Below are 17,976 nucleotides of genomic sequence, written 5' to 3'. Positions count from 1 at the left end.
AAAAAAAAAAAAAAAAAAATTACACAAATGAGGGGAGCCAACGACGGCGGCGAGGGGAGCGTTTAATGAGATGTAGACTATAAAAATGGGGACTATTTTAGTTTATTGGTGTAGTTATACCTGCTGAAGAGTATTCTATCGTGTTTATCATGTCCCCAAGGCTTTCTCTAGCCTCTTTACGGGGCCCTGGGATGCACGGCTTACGATGGGTGTGAGGGAAATGCCTGATAACGTATATACAGTAACGGCACCGGGTCGCCAGTTTTTTCACTGCCACACCCGCTCCCGCAAGTTGTGCCAGAAGCCTCGGTCGTAGATATTGACCAATTGAGTCTCGACCAGCGTCACCTTCTCGAGGTGTACTCCCGAAAATTGGTGCGGCGCCACCACCACCTGCTCGTCGTTAAGCGAGATAAACCCGGTGTCGGCGCCAATGTACTCGACGTAGCGCTCGCCGAGCCGACCCACACCCGGGGTCACCCGGTACAAGAGCCCCAACCGCACGAGCCACTCGATATCGCCCCATTTGTCGGCCTCGTTGGTGGTGACCCCGAGGTAGATATAGCGGAGATGGAGGAGGAAAAACGCCGCCAGCACCACCGAAAACGTGCCACAGAGGATGACAAACATCCCCGTGACTTTATTTCTCTCAGTCGTGCCGACGATAAGCCGCCAATAGCCGTCGGGGTGCGGTTGCGCTATAAGGGCCCGGGCACAAAGATAGAACCCATAGGTCAAAAAATTCTGGTTGGCTAATAGCCACACAAGAAACCACCGATAGTTATTGCCGCCGACACAGTTATTGATCCAGTGGCAGTGGTGGTCGTAGACGGCGATACAGTGGCCACACACGCGACAGTGCTTTGACCGCGCCGGCTTCACCACGTCACACGTATGGCACACCCGGCCGTCAAAGAATATAAGGTTATTGTTAGGGTATTTGGCCACATGTTTATCGTCAATGATCCCCGGATCAGATAGCATCGCCACCGCCGTGGCCGCGTACACCGCCGCCATCGACGCCACGATCGCGTACCAGTGCCAGCTGGTCCCTGGAATCAACGGCGTAAGTAAGGGGACGGTCCTAATGACAAATAGGCAAAAGCAAAACGTCACCACCCCGATATACCCCAGGGGGATCAGCCAGCGGACGTAGACATCAATACCGCCAGGACACCTGAGATCAAGCCAGCGGTAAGCTAGGCCTATCCGGTCGACGCCATGAAGAATATGCTGTCGCCACCGAGTAAGCCAGGGGGTTCTGAACGCCGGCACGTCCCCGACAGTAACGACAATGGCACTGGTGACGGCACCCAAGAGCGACACCACCACCAACCAAAAGAGCATCGGCGCGATTAGCCTCCACAAAAGACCGTTGTACCCCAACATGATGGCGGCGGCGTAGACGAGCCACACCACCACCGTAAACACGAGCCAGGCGACGATACCTGACCCCAACCACGCCATAGCCACACACCCGACGAGGGCAAGACAACACATGGGGTTTGGTTGGTGCTGCCGGTTGTGCTTGTGATTTTTTTCGTCTTCCTGGTAGCTACGGTATTTGGGGTATTGGTCACCTTGGTGATAGATTCAACCCGGATGACTTTAAATAATTGATTTAGAAATTCACTAGGACTTTTTGAAAAGTATTTGGTCCTCTTGATTTACTGATAGCGTCATGAACTTGTCTGCGATAATATATTCAATCTCCTAACTCGTATAATAATGCTCCCTTTTTTTTTTGAAATGAAACGAGAATAAATTCAACCAGAGACAATATAAACTCTATTTAACTTCATTAGAGAAACAAGTATTTGTTTAGTCATTTTTATCGTTTTATCGTGTTAGTTGTCAGACGACCCGATAGTATCTTATATGCAGGGGAGGGGTGGTTATCAGAGGGTGCGCGCTCAGGTTTTAACCCTTTAGCTGTGAACGCCATGTCTGACCTCACGGCTCAACTCTCGGCGTTCAAGAACCGGATCAAGAGCGGCAACCTGGTGCTGGTTGCCCGCAAGGCCACCAAGCCGGTTCTGCCGACCAAGCAACCGCCGGCGGCGCCGGTGAAGCGGCCGGGGGACTCGATCAACGAGGCAATCAAACGGCAAAAGACCCTGAACCAAGGCACCCACTTGCTGACCCAGTTGCACATGGCAGTGGAGTGTATTAAAGGTCAAGATAAGCCGGTGCCGGTGGCGGAATTGCAGCAACAGCTCCTGTTCGACGTCACCAACCTCTTGCCGCTTTTGCGGGAAATCGACCGTATCCGCTATAACCCGGAAAAGCAGACGTTGCAGTACGTGTCGTTACACAACATCCGCAACCTGGACGACTTGTTGAACTATTTACGGCTGCAACCGACGTTTAAAGGGGTGAAAGTCGCCGATTTGAAGGACGGGTGGTCCGGGTGTATGCAAGCCATAGCTCAGCTTGAGGCCGAGAATCGTATCCTTGTGTTGCGTAACAAAAAGGAGAATGCCCCCAGGCTCATCTGGGCTAATTTGGGCGGTCAACTCGACATGATTGACCCGGAGTTTAAGGATATGTGGGGGGCAGTAAAGGTACCCGAAGGCGACAACTTGTACCAGGCGTTGATCGACCAGCTGCTCAAGCCCACGGGAGCCGACCCCACCCTTGTTAAGAAGCAAGTGAAGAAGGAAGAGAAGAAACAGAAGAAGGCGAGACGGGGCAAGATCACCAATACCCACATGAAAGGCATTTTGAAGGACTACTCGCAGATGGTTTAGTACTACTACAATTTATGAAAAAAATGAAATATCGTCTATCTACATTCCGCTCCTTATTGCACTAAAATTACAAGCTTGCACTTGTCGTAGAGAATCAGTTGGAATTTCGTATCGTCGTCAACCTCAAACTCGGCCATCGCCTCTCGGTGCTCGGGGGCCACCGTGTCCACTGAGTGCTCGGCAAGGTAGTCGTCGTAGTCATTCTTCAAGAACAAACACACCCGCTGGTCACCAGTGACGTTTAGCCGTTGATGTAATTTGGTCTTGAGATCCTTCAACTGTAACAGGGTGGGGAGTAAAAGCACAAAAATGTCATCATCGTAATAGAACTTGACCTTCACCTTCCGCAGAGCCAGGTTGGCAAATAGGTCTTGCGACGATGAATGAGGGTTCATCGACGTCAAGTTGGTGGTGCTCAGGTGGCGCAGATGGTCCGTCAGCGCGTTCAGGGTGCGGTGGGCGTATTGAGATAAGCGGTCTTGCTGATAATTCAGCTTTTGCAGGATGGGCTTTGACGCTCGCCGGGTTTGTGGCTCTTCAACTTCGCGGTCAAACCCGTTATTTAACACTTCAAAAAGTCGTAACACTTCATCACACCGCAGGATATTGGCTGGGAGAGCCACTAACTGGTGGAGGTATTCGTCCAATTTTTCTCGCCGTAACTTTGAGATCAGGTCATTGACATTAATCAACGGGCCGGGGATCAGCGGGATTATCCGCTTTGAGTTTTCCATGCGTCCCGCTTCAAAGGGGAAAAGCTCAAGCAACTTCACCTGAAGATCGTAAAAATCCTGATAATATCGGTATAAGTATCGGGTGCGTCCGTTACTTAATTTGGCCACCACAAGGTATTGGTAACGTCCATGGTCAAGCTGGTACAGGTCGACGCCGGCATCCAATATCTGGGTGTTGGTCAGAGCGAGGCTCAGGCGGTTCAGTTCGGGGAAGTACAGCAGTTGCAGGTGACCCGGATGGCTGGTGGGGGTGTGGACAGTATTCAGCATCGCGATTTGTCCCAATGGGATCGTCAGCGCCTGGTACCGTGCCGTCATGTCTTTCCATTGTTCGACAGTGGGGATGTTAAACTTCTCAATCAATTGCGGAGAAATCTGGCCTTCTTTGATGTCGAGATTAGGGTGCATCCCCATAAGGTCAATCACTTTGACATAGGACACTGGGACCAAGCCTGGACCTCCTAGCCGGTTAATTGGCTTAGCAATAAACCATTCGTACTCATGGTGAGCACAAATGATTAAGTTTTCTCCCGGGAATATGCTGAGTTCGTCGTCGCGTTCGGCTTTGAATTCGTAAAGGACCTGAGCGTAGAGGGTGCTCAGCCCGCCCAGTCGTCGGTTGGTGGATGCCACCAACGTCAGCATCCCCAGACCGATCAGCCCGTTAGTTTTCGGGCGATTACGTTTGAAAGTCTCAAAATACAGAATGGGCACCATCCCTTTGGCGTGGGTGACGGGGTTGGTGGCTTCGTACCACCCGTTTTGCACGTCTTGAGCCTCTTCCTCCAACACGTGGAAAAAATCGCCTTTGGCAAATTTGAGTTCTCCAGGACCCTGAGGGTAATAATCGTAAAGCGCCTTGATCACTTTCTTCGGCAGCATGAGGACGTCGTCGGCGGCGGTGACGTCGGTATCCAGAGCCAGTGCCACCCGGGTGATGTTATGCTTGGGCGATGAGCTCGACAGGCTGCTCAGTTCACGTTTGCTGCGACGAAACGACCTGATCATCAACTAAAAGTATCGGGGAACGACCACAAAGAAAGATGATGATGGTAAGGGGAGAAAGTCGAGTGGAGCCAGATGCTTAACACGCGGTGGAGGGCTTTTTTTGGGAGGGTGGTGGTGGGAACGGTTGAATTGAGCCAGGACTAGGTTGAACACGCGTCCCAAAGCACTATTCGAAAGGTGAAGCAGTCTCCAAACTCGATGGCCACGGCGGGGGTCGGGGAGATGTGGGTAACCGTCGCCTGCGGTTGAAATAAGGAGATAGGGCGGTGTGCGCGCACCCACCCACCCACCGGAGAACGAAAAAAAAAAAAAAAGACGCGGCTCGCGTCCCAATCGGGAAAAGTGATTGAAATGAGATGTGCGCCACATTACGACGGGCTAAGACCAAACAAACACCACAAGACGACAACTTTTCGTGTCGCAATCACTTATCGGCTACCACTTCAACTCATAGACTATGAATAAACATCACGGCTAGTCGTCGGTTCGTCCTAAGCTCTCATGCGGAGGCAAACGTTAAGTTTAGATCAGGAATGAGTCTAGACCGTTGGTGGGCTGGTCCAGCACGGTGCGACGTGCGCTGGCGGTTGAACTCCCTGTCTAAAAAAATAATAAACCATTCGAAATGCTTGCACTTTGGGAGATGAGGATAACAACCATTAAATTGAAATTATCCGTTTCTCTTCATCATTTCCCAGTGGCGGTGTCGGGTGATGTCGATGTTAGCGGCCGCCAGCATTGCATGAAAGGGGTGGTTGAGGCTTAGGGGCCGAAAGTGCATCGGTGATGACGCAAGATCCACTTTTTTTCCGTCGCCCTTCTGAAATTGAGAGTGGGGTGAAAATATGAGCCCCGTCACCACCTCAGCATCGGCAGCGATGACGTCGAATGTGTAATATCTCTACCGGTAAACTTAGGTGATTTCTTTAGCCATTTAGGTCATCGTTTAATTAATTTACTATATATCACATCAACCAATTTTTTTCAAGTTTGATAAATTTGAGTAAATTACAAAGTTATCAGATTTTCAAAAATTGTCTCGTCTATAGAAACTTCTGCTAAAAGAACAGATTATACGCGTTGGCAAAGTTGCCGAATTGCTTGGTGTGGCACCCTGACTCCTCCTGGACTTGATGCAATTGCGGCAACCACAGCTTAATGGCTTCGATACGATGTTCCGACGCCGGGTGGGTGCTGAAAAATTCCGTCATCCGCCCCCCGCTAGCTCCGCCCATTTGCTGTTCCATATCTTCCATACGTCCCCAGAAGCTGACGGCGGCATCAACGTTGAAACACGCTTTAGCCATGAGCTCACACCCGATGTGATCAGCTTCGCTCTCCTGCTTTCTCAGCCCCGGTAATTGGAAAAGCGTTTGGATCAAAAGATCGTTCAACCCCGTAGAGCCCGTGATTGAGAACATGATGGCACCAGCTAGCATGTACAACGGCAGCTTCAGCAACTGTTCCAGTGAGTGGTGGGCTAATTGATGGCTAAGCTCGTGCAGCAACACCGTGGCAAGCCCATCCTCATTTTGACAGATGGGGATAATCAGGGCAAAAATAAAGATCTTGCCATTGGGAAGAATGAACGCGTTGGGAGGGTAGTCACCTGCCACTACCAGAATTTGCCAGTCTAATTTCTTCAAGTGCTCCCGCTGTTTAGGGTCCTTAATCAATTGATCGGCAGCTTTGAGTAACCGATCCATCACCGAACGAATTGGTTGATACACACGGTTGTTGTGATCAACGATGTCGCCACCAAATTGGGCCATCACTTGACGATACAGCATGTCGCCCATTTTCTGTTCCATCCAATAAGGAACCCAGCAAAACTGAAGTCTCCCAGTGTAGGGAGCTTTGTGCAAATTGGCGACGTAGAATAAACCAAGGCCGGCCGCCAAGTACCACAACCGCCGGTCATAGAGCAAGTCTTGCCAACTATTCGACAGGCGGTAGCGATGACCTTTACGTTCTCGGTAGTTCCCGTAAGGGTCTAACTCGTATTCCACCACATCGGGGTCGTTATCACCAAACCGCCGGTACCGGGAGTGGCGTAATCGAATCGGAGCCATGCCTCCTAGCGGTGACCTTGCTACCGTTGCCCACGGCAGCATTACCCTCATTGGTCGAAGGGGAGACCCAACTGTGACCCGTGTGCGTGCCAACTGACGTAGCATCATTGTCCCAGACGTCAACATCGATATTGGTGGTATTTAAAGGAACGTTGGTTCAGCCGGTTCACCCGAGGATTTTGTGCGCAATATGTCCCATGCAAAGAATAGCTATAGCTTGCGAGCGTCCTGCCTGAGAAAAAGAAAAATTAACAAATCGGTCTTCGAGACATGATATTAGAATCCCGCCAACCCGTATTCAAGAACTCCGGCGCAAAAGTTGGCCAGTTTCGAGTCTTAATATCCTTCAAGTTTGTAAAGAGAGAATAAAATGTATATACTTGATGTGTGGCTCTGGCAAATTTAATTTTGCAGACTACTGCCGCCACTACGGCTTATCGATTTTACGTAGTTTTAGGCCGGCCTACTATGTGAGTTGCGCGCACTCACACAGATCAAAAGGGTTTGTTCACGCAAACGGCCTGGGGCTAACAACGATCATGAAGCTCCGTGTACCGTTGTGGATAACTCGCAGCTTCGAGGGGCTTCCACTCCTCGAGAAGATCCTTGTGGGTGTTCGATTATACGCGCTGATCTCGCTGTTCGCCTACTTGCTTGCGGCATTAGTGGCTCCATTAGGTCTGTCGGAAGCATACATCTATCGCATCAACTGCGACAATGTCGACGTCGCCAATGGACTCACTCAAACCCTCAGAAATAACGTTGCCAAGTCCGGGGCTCGGGTGGGCATCGGCTTGCCCGTGGGAGCGTCGCTCACCATGTCCGAAATCAATCTCCTCAGTGAGTACGCCGAAAACCAAGTGGCGCTGGCGCCACAGTATGTCACCAACCTGTTGTGGACCGAGTGTATTGGTAACTACAACATCCTGGTGTCTTGGGACCCTCAACTTCATCAGCGTATATATCGTCGCCATGACGATGTTGTCAAATGCTCGAGGAGTAATTCCCAGGCTTTTGATTATCGTCGAGCATTAGAGCACATTGGTTTGAAAGCGATCTTGGCTTACGCCTACCCCACACCTTCTTTCAAGGACTCCACCTATGTCGCTCAAGTCCGACTGCGATCTAGTCGGTTCCACATTGTGTCTAACGCGTTAATCGCTGCAATTATTTTTCAGATTCTTGCTTTTGTTGCCATGGTTTTGGTGTACTACAAGAAGCCGATGAAGTTCGGCCGCTTCCGTTCCCAATGGGCATTCCATATCATTGGACTTCTCACCCTCGGCCTGTTCATTGCGTCTACTATCTCCATTGCCATTGCCACTGAGCTTGTGATTGAGGTACGTAGTCTGCTCCGTAAAAGTCTTGGGGCATTTGGGTTTCTGCTTCGTATGGGAGGGGTGTGGTTTGCGGTATTTTGGCTCGGAGAAGTTCATGCTTTATTCCTGGGATTACTTTGGGCCATGCCGCTTTGGTGCGCCAACCCAGAAGATGATGACGGGGAGGATGAGTCAGAGTTGGTTTCGCTTGCCAGTGATAGTCGGTCGCTGGCGTTGCCGTTGATGCAACCCAAGCAGCCGAAGCAAGACTTCCGCATTCTGGTGGTACCTCTGTTCAGACATCGAACCTTTTCGGTATATGACTCCCAAGAGACTGAGCTTCGAGAACTTGGACAATCGCTTTCACGTAAGACGTCAGTGCGTCGGTTCAATCTGAAGCGACTGGCGACACAAGAATTAACTGTTGCCTCCGAATATCCCCTGGTGCAGTCAGTTGAGTACGACGGCTATCAAAGTCATTCGTACCCCAATGACCTCGAAAACATCTCTGAGGTGCCTGAGCTGGAAGTCTATGGCAGTCAACCTCGAGTTTTATCGGTACCAAAGATGACTACGCCTCCTAAATTTGTAATTACCACTCCTGACAATCGCGAGTAAATTGCAACTTGCTGCATTCATTATTATCTATGTGTTTCTCAAAATTTTATAGATTTACATAAAAGAAATAATTCCAAGATAATGATGGTATTAAATAAACTCACGTATGGAAGGGTCGCGCGTCTCTTACAAAATTACTTGGGGGAAAAATCCGCACAGTTATGCTGGACAAGTCTATTGATCTTCTTCGGCAATACCTTCTTGAACGAAAGCTGCTCAAAGAAATCCTTCCTTATACTTTATTTTCAAATGCTGTGCCTGCTTCGAGGGAGCTTTATCAACAACTTGTGGCTGAGTTCGATGATCGATTCACCGCGATCGACTCTGCCATCGATCTGATTGAAGATAGTTCACGAATGATTATGGATAATAGCGATAATAATTCAATCGCCATCACCGAGTTCATCAATGTCCTTCAGACAATGGCAGCTGAATGCCAGCAGCAGGCTCGGCGAGATGACAACGCTATTGAAAGAGAGGTCGACGAAATCAACCGCCTTATAGACCAATTGCCTACTAATGAGTCGGTGGACCTTAGCGAGCTAGAACTGGCAGTTACCAACCTTGAAAATCTGCTACGTATATGAGATTGTGCTGGTTATAATCTTTTAATGTCCATGATGTACGCACGTAAACAAGCAATTCTAATCAATTCAACATTCTCTCTATTTCGCGTCTGTCTCAATTGCAATACTGCTAGGAAATTCTGGTGAGCGCACGCACGTGTGCGTGAGTGGACGGCGGCGCACTTTTATCTACCGTCAACGAATCTTTGCTCTATCCCCAAGCAAAATGACCCTTTCCGACAAGGAACTTTATGAGCTTAACCGCAAGGCGGTGGCTGATTCGTTCAAAATCAAGCCCCGTATTGATTATAATACTGTGGGTGGTGTCAATGGGCCCTTGGTCATTCTCGACAAAGTCAAATTTCCCCGCTACAATGAAATTGTCAATTTGACTCTTCCCGATGGTTCAGAAAGAGCAGGGCAGGTCCTTGAAGTTAAAGGTGATAAAGCTATCGTTCAAGTCTTCGAAGGTACCTCGGGTATCGACGTCAAGAAAACTCGTGTCGAATTCACCGGTGAAAACCTCAAAATTGCGGTATCAGAAGATATGTTGGGCCGGGTGTTCGACGGGTCGGGGCGTCCTATTGATAAGGGTCCTAAAATCTTCGCGGAGGACTACTTGGATATCAACGGGTCGCCAATTAATCCGTATGCCCGGATTTACCCCGAGGAAATGATCTCCACGGGTATCTCGGCCATCGACACGATGAACTCTATTGCTCGTGGACAGAAAATTCCTATCTTTTCCGCCTCCGGGTTACCTCACAACGAGATTGCCGCTCAAATATGTCGGCAAGCCGGCTTGGTGCGTCCTACCAAGGATGTACATGACGGTCACGAAGAAAACTTCTCCATCGTGTTTGCCGCTATGGGGGTAAATTTGGAAACGTCGCGGTTCTTCAAGCAGGATTTCGAGGAAAATGGTTCTTTAGAACGTACTCTGTTGTTCTTGAACTTGGCTAACGATCCCACAATTGAACGTATCATTACACCGCGCTTGGCTTTGACTACCGCCGAATACTTGGCCTACCAAACCGAAAGACACGTTCTTACAATTTTAACGGATATGTCGCTGTACGCCGATGCTTTGCGTGAAGTTTCGGCCGCGCGAGAGGAAGTGCCGGGTAGACGTGGTTATCCCGGTTACATGTACACCGATTTGTCGACTATTTATGAGAGAGCTGGCCGTGTCGAAGGGCGTAACGGTTCCATTACTCAAGTGCCTATTTTAACGATGCCCAATGATGACATTACCCACCCTATTCCCGATTTGACCGGTTACATTACTGAAGGTCAAATTTTCGTTGATCGTCAATTGCATAATCGTGGGATTTATCCCCCCATTAACGTGTTACCTTCGTTGTCACGTTTGATGAAGTCAGCTATTGGTGAGGGAATGACTCGCAAAGACCATGGCGACGTGCTGAACCAATTGTACGCCAAATATGCCATCGGTAGAGACGCTGCCGCTATGAAGTCTGTTGTAGGTGAGGAAGCCTTATCAACGGAAGACAAATTATCTCTCGAATTCTTGGACAAGTTTGAAAAGCAATTCATTTCTCAAGGCGCATACGAAAATAGAACCATTTTTGAATCGTTGGACTTGGCATGGTCTTTGTTGAGAATTTATCCCAAGGAAATGTTGAACCGTATTTCACCGAAAATCTTGGATGAATTTTACGAGAGAGGAAGAGATGCGGATGATGATGAACGCGAAGATGCCGAACAAGACAAGTCTAATGATACTAACTTGGTTGATGTTTAGTGAATGAAATAGTTGATAGTACCAAATTCTACTTCTTTGTTTTTTTTTGAGCGAATTGTAAAAAGGTCTTCGTATCTCTATTAAAAGTTCGCGACATCTAAAAATTCAACTCCTCCATGTACAACATATATTCAATCTTATGAGTTCTGAAACAATGAGCTACATACAAATCAAGAGAATGAACGTGTTTACTTGTCGTCATGGCCACCGTCGCCAACGTTGCAGTCCTCACATTGCTCACCACCGTCACGCTTGTCGTCATGGCCACCGTCGCTGACGTTGCAGTCCTCACATTGCTCACCACCGTCACGCTTGTTGTCATGGCCACCGTCGTCAGTATCACGTTTAGCGTTAACAATCAAGTTATTGAGGGAAGCATCTCTGATATCGTGACCATGAACATCAGGAACATTCCCAACAATTACTGGAGCAGCCAGAACAAGCCCGATTGAAAGTACAAGAATAGAAAACCGCATTTTTGCTTTGTCCAATTGTCGAAATTCCCGGGGTATTTATGGCCGATTTAGTCCGGACTACCGAAAATGTGTCACAAAGTTGAATTCTATTTAGGGGTTTTTAAATGGTGTCAACTTGTTGCTTAGAGCATAGCCGCTCATGCAGTCATTCTTCTCCATCACTTTACCCAACTACGAAAGTCATACCGTTATGTTTTTAAAAAAAAGCTGTTCCTCAAATTCGTGGACCACTCTTGACACCATTCGCGATACGCAGGCTTCAGTGACATAACGGTGAAATTTTGGTATATGTCATCACCAAAACTTTCGTATTGATCAAGGAAATACCCTGATAGCCATGCAATGAGCACGTTCCCCTCCTGTTCCCCATTGTTTCGAAAACGCCGTATATATTACAAAGTGAAAATAGGGTTTTGAACTTTCAAGAAATGGAGTCAACCTTCTTGGACATTACTGTTAGAAAACACTTAGAGGCGAACAAAACTCCTAAGACTTAGATCTTAATAAATCATGGATCAATTTTTTGATTTGCACGAATGAGGTTTTGTGTAATTAATTCTATCACAAACATAAATAAAGTTTTCGACTAATGGGAGCATCGGCAAGAGCTGTTAGGATATTCAGGAGTGATCATTGCAGGGTCACAAAAAAAATTATGACTGGGGCGAGCTGGGAATCGAACCCAGGGCCACACCCACCCTAAGGGTGTATCATACCACTAGACCACACGCCCAGATATTTCTTTTTCCACTATTAATAGTGTATAGAATACAACGAGGTCTTTTTAATACGCCCGGTTTGCAACGTGCGCCTGGATGGGATGAATTATGACTCTATTACGTACCTCCACCAAAATCATTTACACGGATAACCTTCCGGAGCCTTCACGCTTGGTGCTACCCATTTCTTGTGCACTTAGTTCTAGATTTTATGAATTACGTTCTGAAGTATTCATCTTGTTTACGTCGTTGCGACGTTGGGTTGTGTCCGATCTCTGGGAGTGTAGTCACGGCCATTTTGCTGAGTGAATGCGGACAGCCCACACCATTGGCAGTGACTTGCAAGAGATTGTTTTTTTTTTTTTAAAAAAAAAACGTTTCTTGTAGCGACTCTTTTTTGCTTGAGCACCCTACTTCAATTATTAATCCTCTCAGAGGTTTGCCATTTGTTCTTGCTTCCTCAACCTGCGGATATCTTATCCGTTTTTTATTTCCTACGATGGTAGGCGGCTCTTAGAGTCTTCAATCGTTTATGCACACTTATAGATAAAAAAAATAAAAATGAAATATTGAATCACATTGACCGTGCAAAATCTGGTGTTACCACCGGTGTATTTGAACGTCAAACTTGTGGAAGAGTCTCTCCTCTTGATCTAAATCCCTCTTTAGCGGAAATGAGTACGATGAAAGAGAGCACAATGAACACGACAATGGAAAGTTTTGAAGACCTTGAAAAATTTTGGTTTGATGTCTGGTCTGTATAAAGGAAGGTCCCAGTGTGATTCCTGACTACCAGTCCATTGCTGACGGCTTGCAGACTTATCTTCAAGGAATATTTAACGCTGAGAATATTTAGCTCTCAACATCAGCCATCTGAAATACTCCCCCCTCGACGGCTTAGCTCCATTGACTCCACAGAGCTTTCTCGTTTCTTGCAAGCCACGTTCCTCCTTTCTGAGGAGACACGACTATTATGAGGCACAAGTTTTTCGAACGGAAGCTGACAAAAAAGTAGATTAAACGAAGCAAGCGGTACACCGAAACATGACGTTCTCACCTAGTTTTGATTTTGTTGTCTATCTACCAAGATGCTTCTCAAATTGGTAGATAGAGCCACCTATAAAGCGACAACAATCCCGGCACTTTCTGAGTTGAGAACCGTACATGGTGGTTACTGAAAGTTAGATATTAACGCGAACTTACAGAGGAAAATCAGCTTCTTTCCCTTGCATTCGGCCACACGAGCCAAGGGAAGGGGGTCAAGCTTGTCCTATGTAACAGTAAGTCTTGCGGTAACGAGCCGACACCTTTTGAGCGTAGTCAGTGTAGGCTTGCTTGTCCAACACGGCGAACAAATAGTCGGGGTGGACAACCATGGCTTGAGCACCCTTTTGACCGAAACCGAACGAGGCCACCGATATTGCCTTGATACCATCGGTTTGGATCGAACGCGAGGGGTAAAGGACGTATTCGTAGTCTTCCAAGACCTTGTCGACGTTGTCGGCATTACAGTTACCAGGAACGATACCCGATTGCAAGATTTTGATGGCACCATTCAACATCCACGCACCAGCGACACCCTTGGGGTGACCAGTGAGGTAATTTCGTTCTTTTTGAAGTACTGTGGAACGGAGCCACACCAATGTCGTTGACGGTCGATTGTAAGTGGCCAAAGCCCCACTGCAAGGGAGCGATACGAGGGTCGTTTTCCCAGAAGTCGTCGACTTACTTAAATAAGAGTGAAGAGCAAGCCTAGACTTGAGGCATAAAATAAACTAGATCACTGACAACTTCCATGAAACGACCTTGGTCCAACGAATCTGATAATATATTCCAATTCTATCATGGTTATACCCAGTAATGGAGGGGAAGTACGCAATTGTTCGCTCTGTTGCAGTCCAGATAAGCGTCATTCTAATTTTTGAGTTGAGTCCATCGCCTGAACTAATGCCCAACCATTGCTGATGACAGATACAAGATATTGACACCCACACCACCCATTTGTTGTATGGTGAATCAGTGACGACGAGGCCCTTGGGCGGACAGAGATATTGTTTGTTAGTCAGAACAGAGATGACGGAACCAAAAAGTGGAGAGCGGATTCCCATTTGATTGAACAGGAGCGCCACACTCGCTTCGAATCAAAGAAAACCAGCATTCCTTACATACTGCTCTCTGCGCCATGTCGCTCTCTAACTCATCACAAGGCCCCATGAGCACACGCCACAAATGCCAACACCTACAAGCAAATCGCCGGCGTCGAGGCCAAGTCATAGCAGTTGGAGCCACATGTTCGATGATCTCAAGGCGAAGGATACGACTTGGTCAAGGAGGCGAAGGACATCACCACTGCCACCAGTGCCCAATGAACCGGCGCCCCCCACCGCCTAAGTATAATTAGCCCTTACAAATTTATGCAATAATTTTGTCATCGTTGTTGATATTATGAGCCCTGTACCTTCCACTGAGTTAACAAAACTATCAATGTTATGAGCCTTGAAAATACCGTCACTTAAATCATAATTTTACTAATGAGGCAAGAATAGTACTATGCAGTATTAATAACACAATTTTCTTTGCGCACGTAAACGGCAAGAATAGCAAAATGAGTTGATTTTTCTTTCCTATTAAAGGAAACTCCAGCAAGTTTTGAACTTCCGTATAAGCAGAGTCAATATGTGTGTGAATTTAGTGTAGCAGACTACAGAAAATAAGAACTTTCCTTATTTGATTTGCAATCATCATAGTTTGGTGACAAAAGTGTATAAGGTTATTCTTTCCTAGTTCTCATTTTTTTTAGATTTTATCCGGTTTTGTTTGAAATACTGCATATTGAAAATGAAATTATTGTTGTATTACTGCATATAAATCTTTGGTACTGCATATAAGCATGAAGGACTGAAGACAATGACTTTGAACGTAGATGCAATTTGGGCGGAGCTTTGGAAAAGGGGGGTATTGATACAGTGTATTGTGATGGGAGAACTCGCCGGAGGGTGTTTTACAGAACTTGCCTGTTTGTAGAAAGCTTCCTTGCTCTCTGTACATCTCAATCTTTCTGTGATCCATGACCTTATACCATCCCATCCACCTTGTGAATATCAGATCCTCATGTTAATTGCTCTCCCATTTTGACAGCTTTTATTCCCAGCACGGTGGTTGTATGCACTTTTTGCAAGATTTTCTACCGGCCAAGGGAACCCTTTTTACCATCTATTGGTATCCGTGAAGGTCGAAGACTGCTCAAGTCGTGGTGACGACAGCACAAAATGTATCACGGACAGGTGCCACACACCTGCTTCCATATGATGAGGTGAGTTTTGACGGGGGACACAATGACCCTGGCGACGACCACGCGGCCACCCTGCCCAACACCCTGGAGGGCTTGCTGGAAGGGGAAGAGTTCCACGCCCGTCCCATCAGGCTCCTGAAGCAGCGCCTGGAGCTTGCCCTGAAGCGCCAGCTGGTGCTGAGCGGGTCGAAACGAGTGCTGCTGGCCGTGGTCGACTTGATCCGCCAGTCGGCGGTGCTCCCTTCGTCGCTGACCAACCTGAGGCGCCACCTGGCCTCGCTGGTTGATCTGGGCCGCTGGCTGTCCCGCAGCTCGTTGCTGAAGCTGAGAGACAGCGGAGGCGAGTTCTAGTGCCGTCTCATGCGATTGCTGAGCCGTCATTCAAAGATATACCCGTCAACCCCCAGTACCCAGCCGCTGACTCCCACCGCAGCCAATTTCATTACGGCGACAAATGTGCTTACTCCTGCCATTGAGGGGTCAGAAAACGACGCCTGGTGGGCCTGGCAATGCTGGCAGCCCTGGTATCGCTGATGTACGGAAATAAACATTAGCAGGCCCTTCCAAAATGTTTGCTGAGTGTCCTCGTTGATGGGTTTGTCAACATTGGAGTGTTCTTTGATCAGGACGTGGCATCATCTCAATTCCCCTTAACGAACCCACTTTTATGTGGGCTGTAAGAGAGAACCCTAATGATGAGATAAAAGCAGGGTCAAATTGGCCATAACTCTGTCTATAGGGTACTCGAAATTGTGGCGAAAGTCGTTGTTGCTTGCTATACTAACCCCAACTTCGAGAATTTTAAATCACGCTCCAAGCATATTGCCCGTCGAGTTGCCTTGAGAAACTCGCGTAACCTAACCGTTATGGTTTACAGCCCTGACTAAAAGCTTGGAGCTCGCGGTCTTGCCACGAAGATTGGTCGCGTGGATAGCAAGTTGTTAAAAGCAACTGGTGTTTGTCCGTTTGGCTTGGTTTACAGACACGTTGGGATGGAATGCTGCGATATATATGATTTTTGATAGGATCATCGGCGTTAAGTGAAGAATTCTGACCTGATAACTTATAACCTCTCTTCAATCTGGGTTTGAAAGCTACAGGGTCGCGGGTTTAAGGGGCTGGACTCAACTCTTGTTATTTTAAATTCCAATGCCTAGGTTTTAAAATTATCATTTTAGGTGCATTTGCTCAATTTTTACTTCATATTTCTGGTTTCGCATCTGTACTCATAAATCCGTTCAAGCCACAAAGTATTGAAACTAGGAATCTGGATAAATCTTCCGGTTATACAATACCAGAAATCCAACTAACCTTTTTGGTCACCTTAAATCCAAGGTTTAGTCGAAGAACAACCCCACCATATTTCTAACAAGCAGACTTGGATCTCCATTACCATCCCTTTGAGAGCGCTGTCTCGATACCACCTTCAGCTGATCAGATAAATTGGGCTGGATTTCAACATTTGTGGGTTTTTGAAGAAGTTCTGTCTTGCCTTTTGTATTGTGTTGAAAAGTTTTTTTTTTTTTATCTTTGGCTAGGTGGATATATCAATTCAAACTCTTTTCGAACAAGACATCTTGTGTAGGCTGTGGAATGTCGGCCTCGAGAGCGAGTTTTCTTGGGATCCGACTTTCCTCGGAGATGCATGAAGGGGGTCCCCGTGGGAGATCAGGGCCGAATTCTGATTCAACTGTGTCAGCCCACGCCGTCGCGGTGATATACCGCCATCTTGATAGCGGTTTCTTGAAGACGGTGAATGAAATCAGCTTTTAGATTCTCCGAGCCGGAAAGTTGTATCATGTTTGCACGATGGCCCAAAAACTGCTGCAGAATGCGGTTAAATGAGGTAAGGAATTTGATGTTGTTCTCTCTCATTTTCTACTTTTGCATTTAAAGGAGTAGTACACAAGTATTTAATATTTGTAAATTGAGAAAGCCAAGTATTTGATATTTGTAAATTGAGAAAGCCAACATCGGCTTCTCCTTTTGTTTCTCTTTTCATTGTTTTTATTTCTTCCTTTGAATTTTTATTTATTGCATCGTGCGTTAGGTTATTGAAATGTAGGTTATCGAGATGTAGGTTATCGAAATGCAAAATTTACCAAACAGACACCTCAGAAGCCCTCTTATTTTCGATGTCTTAGAACTTCAGTTTATGTCTACAGTATGAGGGGCATATAATTGTCATTAACTTGCGTCCATGTTTATTCTATGAGTTCGTAACCTTGAAAAAAAAAAAAAAGACTCTAACCAGCAGCTTATTGTTGTAAGAGAGAAAAAACAAATCAAAAACAGATACGAATTTGCGGTATGAGAATGCAAGAATAAACTGCAAACCTTCGAGAGTCGTAACAACTGAAGTAGGGTGCTCGAGCAAGGGAGATGACATCCAATAACCACAGTATTTAAGAAAATTTAGCAACACAACAATAATAATCCAGGATACACTCATAAATTTCCCACTTTCTCACTAGAACACTGACCACTGATTTCCTCCGTAGCATTATAGTCTTTTGCATCTGACGTCGTAGGCCAATTTGGAGGAAATCACCGGTTTAAAATAATACACAAGTAGACATAACGTGTCACTATGGCTATGAAGGTTGTTGTATTAAGTTGGGTGAAAGTCGTGTACTACTCGAAATAGCCAAACGTAA

General features: G+C 46.9%; 10 protein-coding genes across 10 annotated transcripts; 4 read left to right on the top strand and 6 right to left on the bottom strand. All coding sequences in view use genetic code 12, as the record gives it.

The window, feature by feature from the left end:
- Positions 1–267: 267 nt before the first annotated feature.
- Positions 268–1,500, bottom strand: DIURU_001898 (palmitoyltransferase; the record flags this gene model as incomplete). Its single annotated transcript, XM_034154491.1, has 1 exon — positions 268–1,500. One exon carries the CDS (start codon positions 1,498–1,500, stop codon positions 268–270), a length of 1,233 nt encoding a protein of 410 aa, XP_034013305.1.
- Positions 1,501–1,943: 443 nt separating this feature from the next.
- On the top strand, positions 1,944–2,750 carry DIURU_001897 (transcription factor TFIIE subunit; the record flags this gene model as incomplete). The annotated part of the gene is made up of 1 exon (XM_034154490.1): positions 1,944–2,750. The coding sequence occupies one exon, from the start codon at positions 1,944–1,946 to the stop codon at positions 2,748–2,750; it is 807 nt and encodes a 268-aa protein (XP_034013304.1).
- Positions 2,751–2,803: 53 nt separating this feature from the next.
- On the bottom strand, positions 2,804–4,492 carry BEM1 (phosphatidylinositol-3-phosphate-binding protein; the record flags this gene model as incomplete). Its single annotated transcript, XM_034154489.1, has 1 exon — positions 2,804–4,492. The coding sequence occupies one exon, from the start codon at positions 4,490–4,492 to the stop codon at positions 2,804–2,806; it is 1,689 nt and encodes a 562-aa protein (XP_034013303.1).
- A 1,058-nt stretch (positions 4,493–5,550) lies between these two features.
- DIURU_001895 (metalloendopeptidase) lies at positions 5,551–6,564 on the bottom strand (the record flags this gene model as incomplete). Its single annotated transcript, XM_034154488.1, has 1 exon — positions 5,551–6,564. The coding sequence occupies one exon, from the start codon at positions 6,562–6,564 to the stop codon at positions 5,551–5,553; it is 1,014 nt and encodes a 337-aa protein (XP_034013302.1).
- Positions 6,565–7,103: 539 nt separating this feature from the next.
- Positions 7,104–8,501, top strand: ECM7 (Ecm7p; the record flags this gene model as incomplete). Its single annotated transcript, XM_034154487.1, has 1 exon — positions 7,104–8,501. The coding sequence occupies one exon, from the start codon at positions 7,104–7,106 to the stop codon at positions 8,499–8,501; it is 1,398 nt and encodes a 465-aa protein (XP_034013301.1).
- Positions 8,502–8,662: 161 nt separating this feature from the next.
- Positions 8,663–9,088, top strand: DIURU_001893 (uncharacterized protein; the record flags this gene model as incomplete). Its single annotated transcript, XM_034154486.1, has 1 exon — positions 8,663–9,088. The coding sequence occupies one exon, from the start codon at positions 8,663–8,665 to the stop codon at positions 9,086–9,088; it is 426 nt and encodes a 141-aa protein (XP_034013300.1).
- Positions 9,089–9,293: 205 nt separating this feature from the next.
- Positions 9,294–10,832, top strand: VMA2 (H(+)-transporting V1 sector ATPase subunit B; the record flags this gene model as incomplete). The annotated part of the gene is made up of 1 exon (XM_034154485.1): positions 9,294–10,832. One exon carries the CDS (start codon positions 9,294–9,296, stop codon positions 10,830–10,832), a length of 1,539 nt encoding a protein of 512 aa, XP_034013299.1.
- Positions 10,833–11,020: 188 nt separating this feature from the next.
- Positions 11,021–11,308, bottom strand: DIURU_001891 (uncharacterized protein; the record flags this gene model as incomplete). Its single annotated transcript, XM_034154484.1, has 1 exon — positions 11,021–11,308. The coding sequence occupies one exon, from the start codon at positions 11,306–11,308 to the stop codon at positions 11,021–11,023; it is 288 nt and encodes a 95-aa protein (XP_034013298.1).
- A 1,978-nt stretch (positions 11,309–13,286) lies between these two features.
- Positions 13,287–13,873, bottom strand: DIURU_001890 (uncharacterized protein; the record flags this gene model as incomplete). Its single annotated transcript, XM_034154483.1, has 2 exons — positions 13,287–13,707; positions 13,830–13,873. 2 exons carry the CDS (start codon positions 13,871–13,873, stop codon positions 13,287–13,289), a joined length of 465 nt encoding a protein of 154 aa, XP_034013297.1.
- A 1,428-nt stretch (positions 13,874–15,301) lies between these two features.
- Positions 15,302–15,700, bottom strand: DIURU_001889 (uncharacterized protein; the record flags this gene model as incomplete). Its single annotated transcript, XM_034154481.1, has 1 exon — positions 15,302–15,700. The coding sequence occupies one exon, from the start codon at positions 15,698–15,700 to the stop codon at positions 15,302–15,304; it is 399 nt and encodes a 132-aa protein (XP_034013296.1).
- Positions 15,701–17,976: the final 2,276 nt, after the last annotated feature.

This window comes from Diutina rugosa (assembly GCF_008704595.1).
Source record: "Diutina rugosa strain CBS 613 chromosome Unknown scaffold75_size39877, whole genome shotgun sequence".
Classification (NCBI taxonomy): Eukaryota; Fungi; Ascomycota; class Pichiomycetes; order Serinales; family Debaryomycetaceae; genus Diutina; species Diutina rugosa.
The sequence above is the reverse complement of the archived record's forward strand: the minus strand, read 5'-3'. Positions and strand labels throughout refer to the sequence as shown.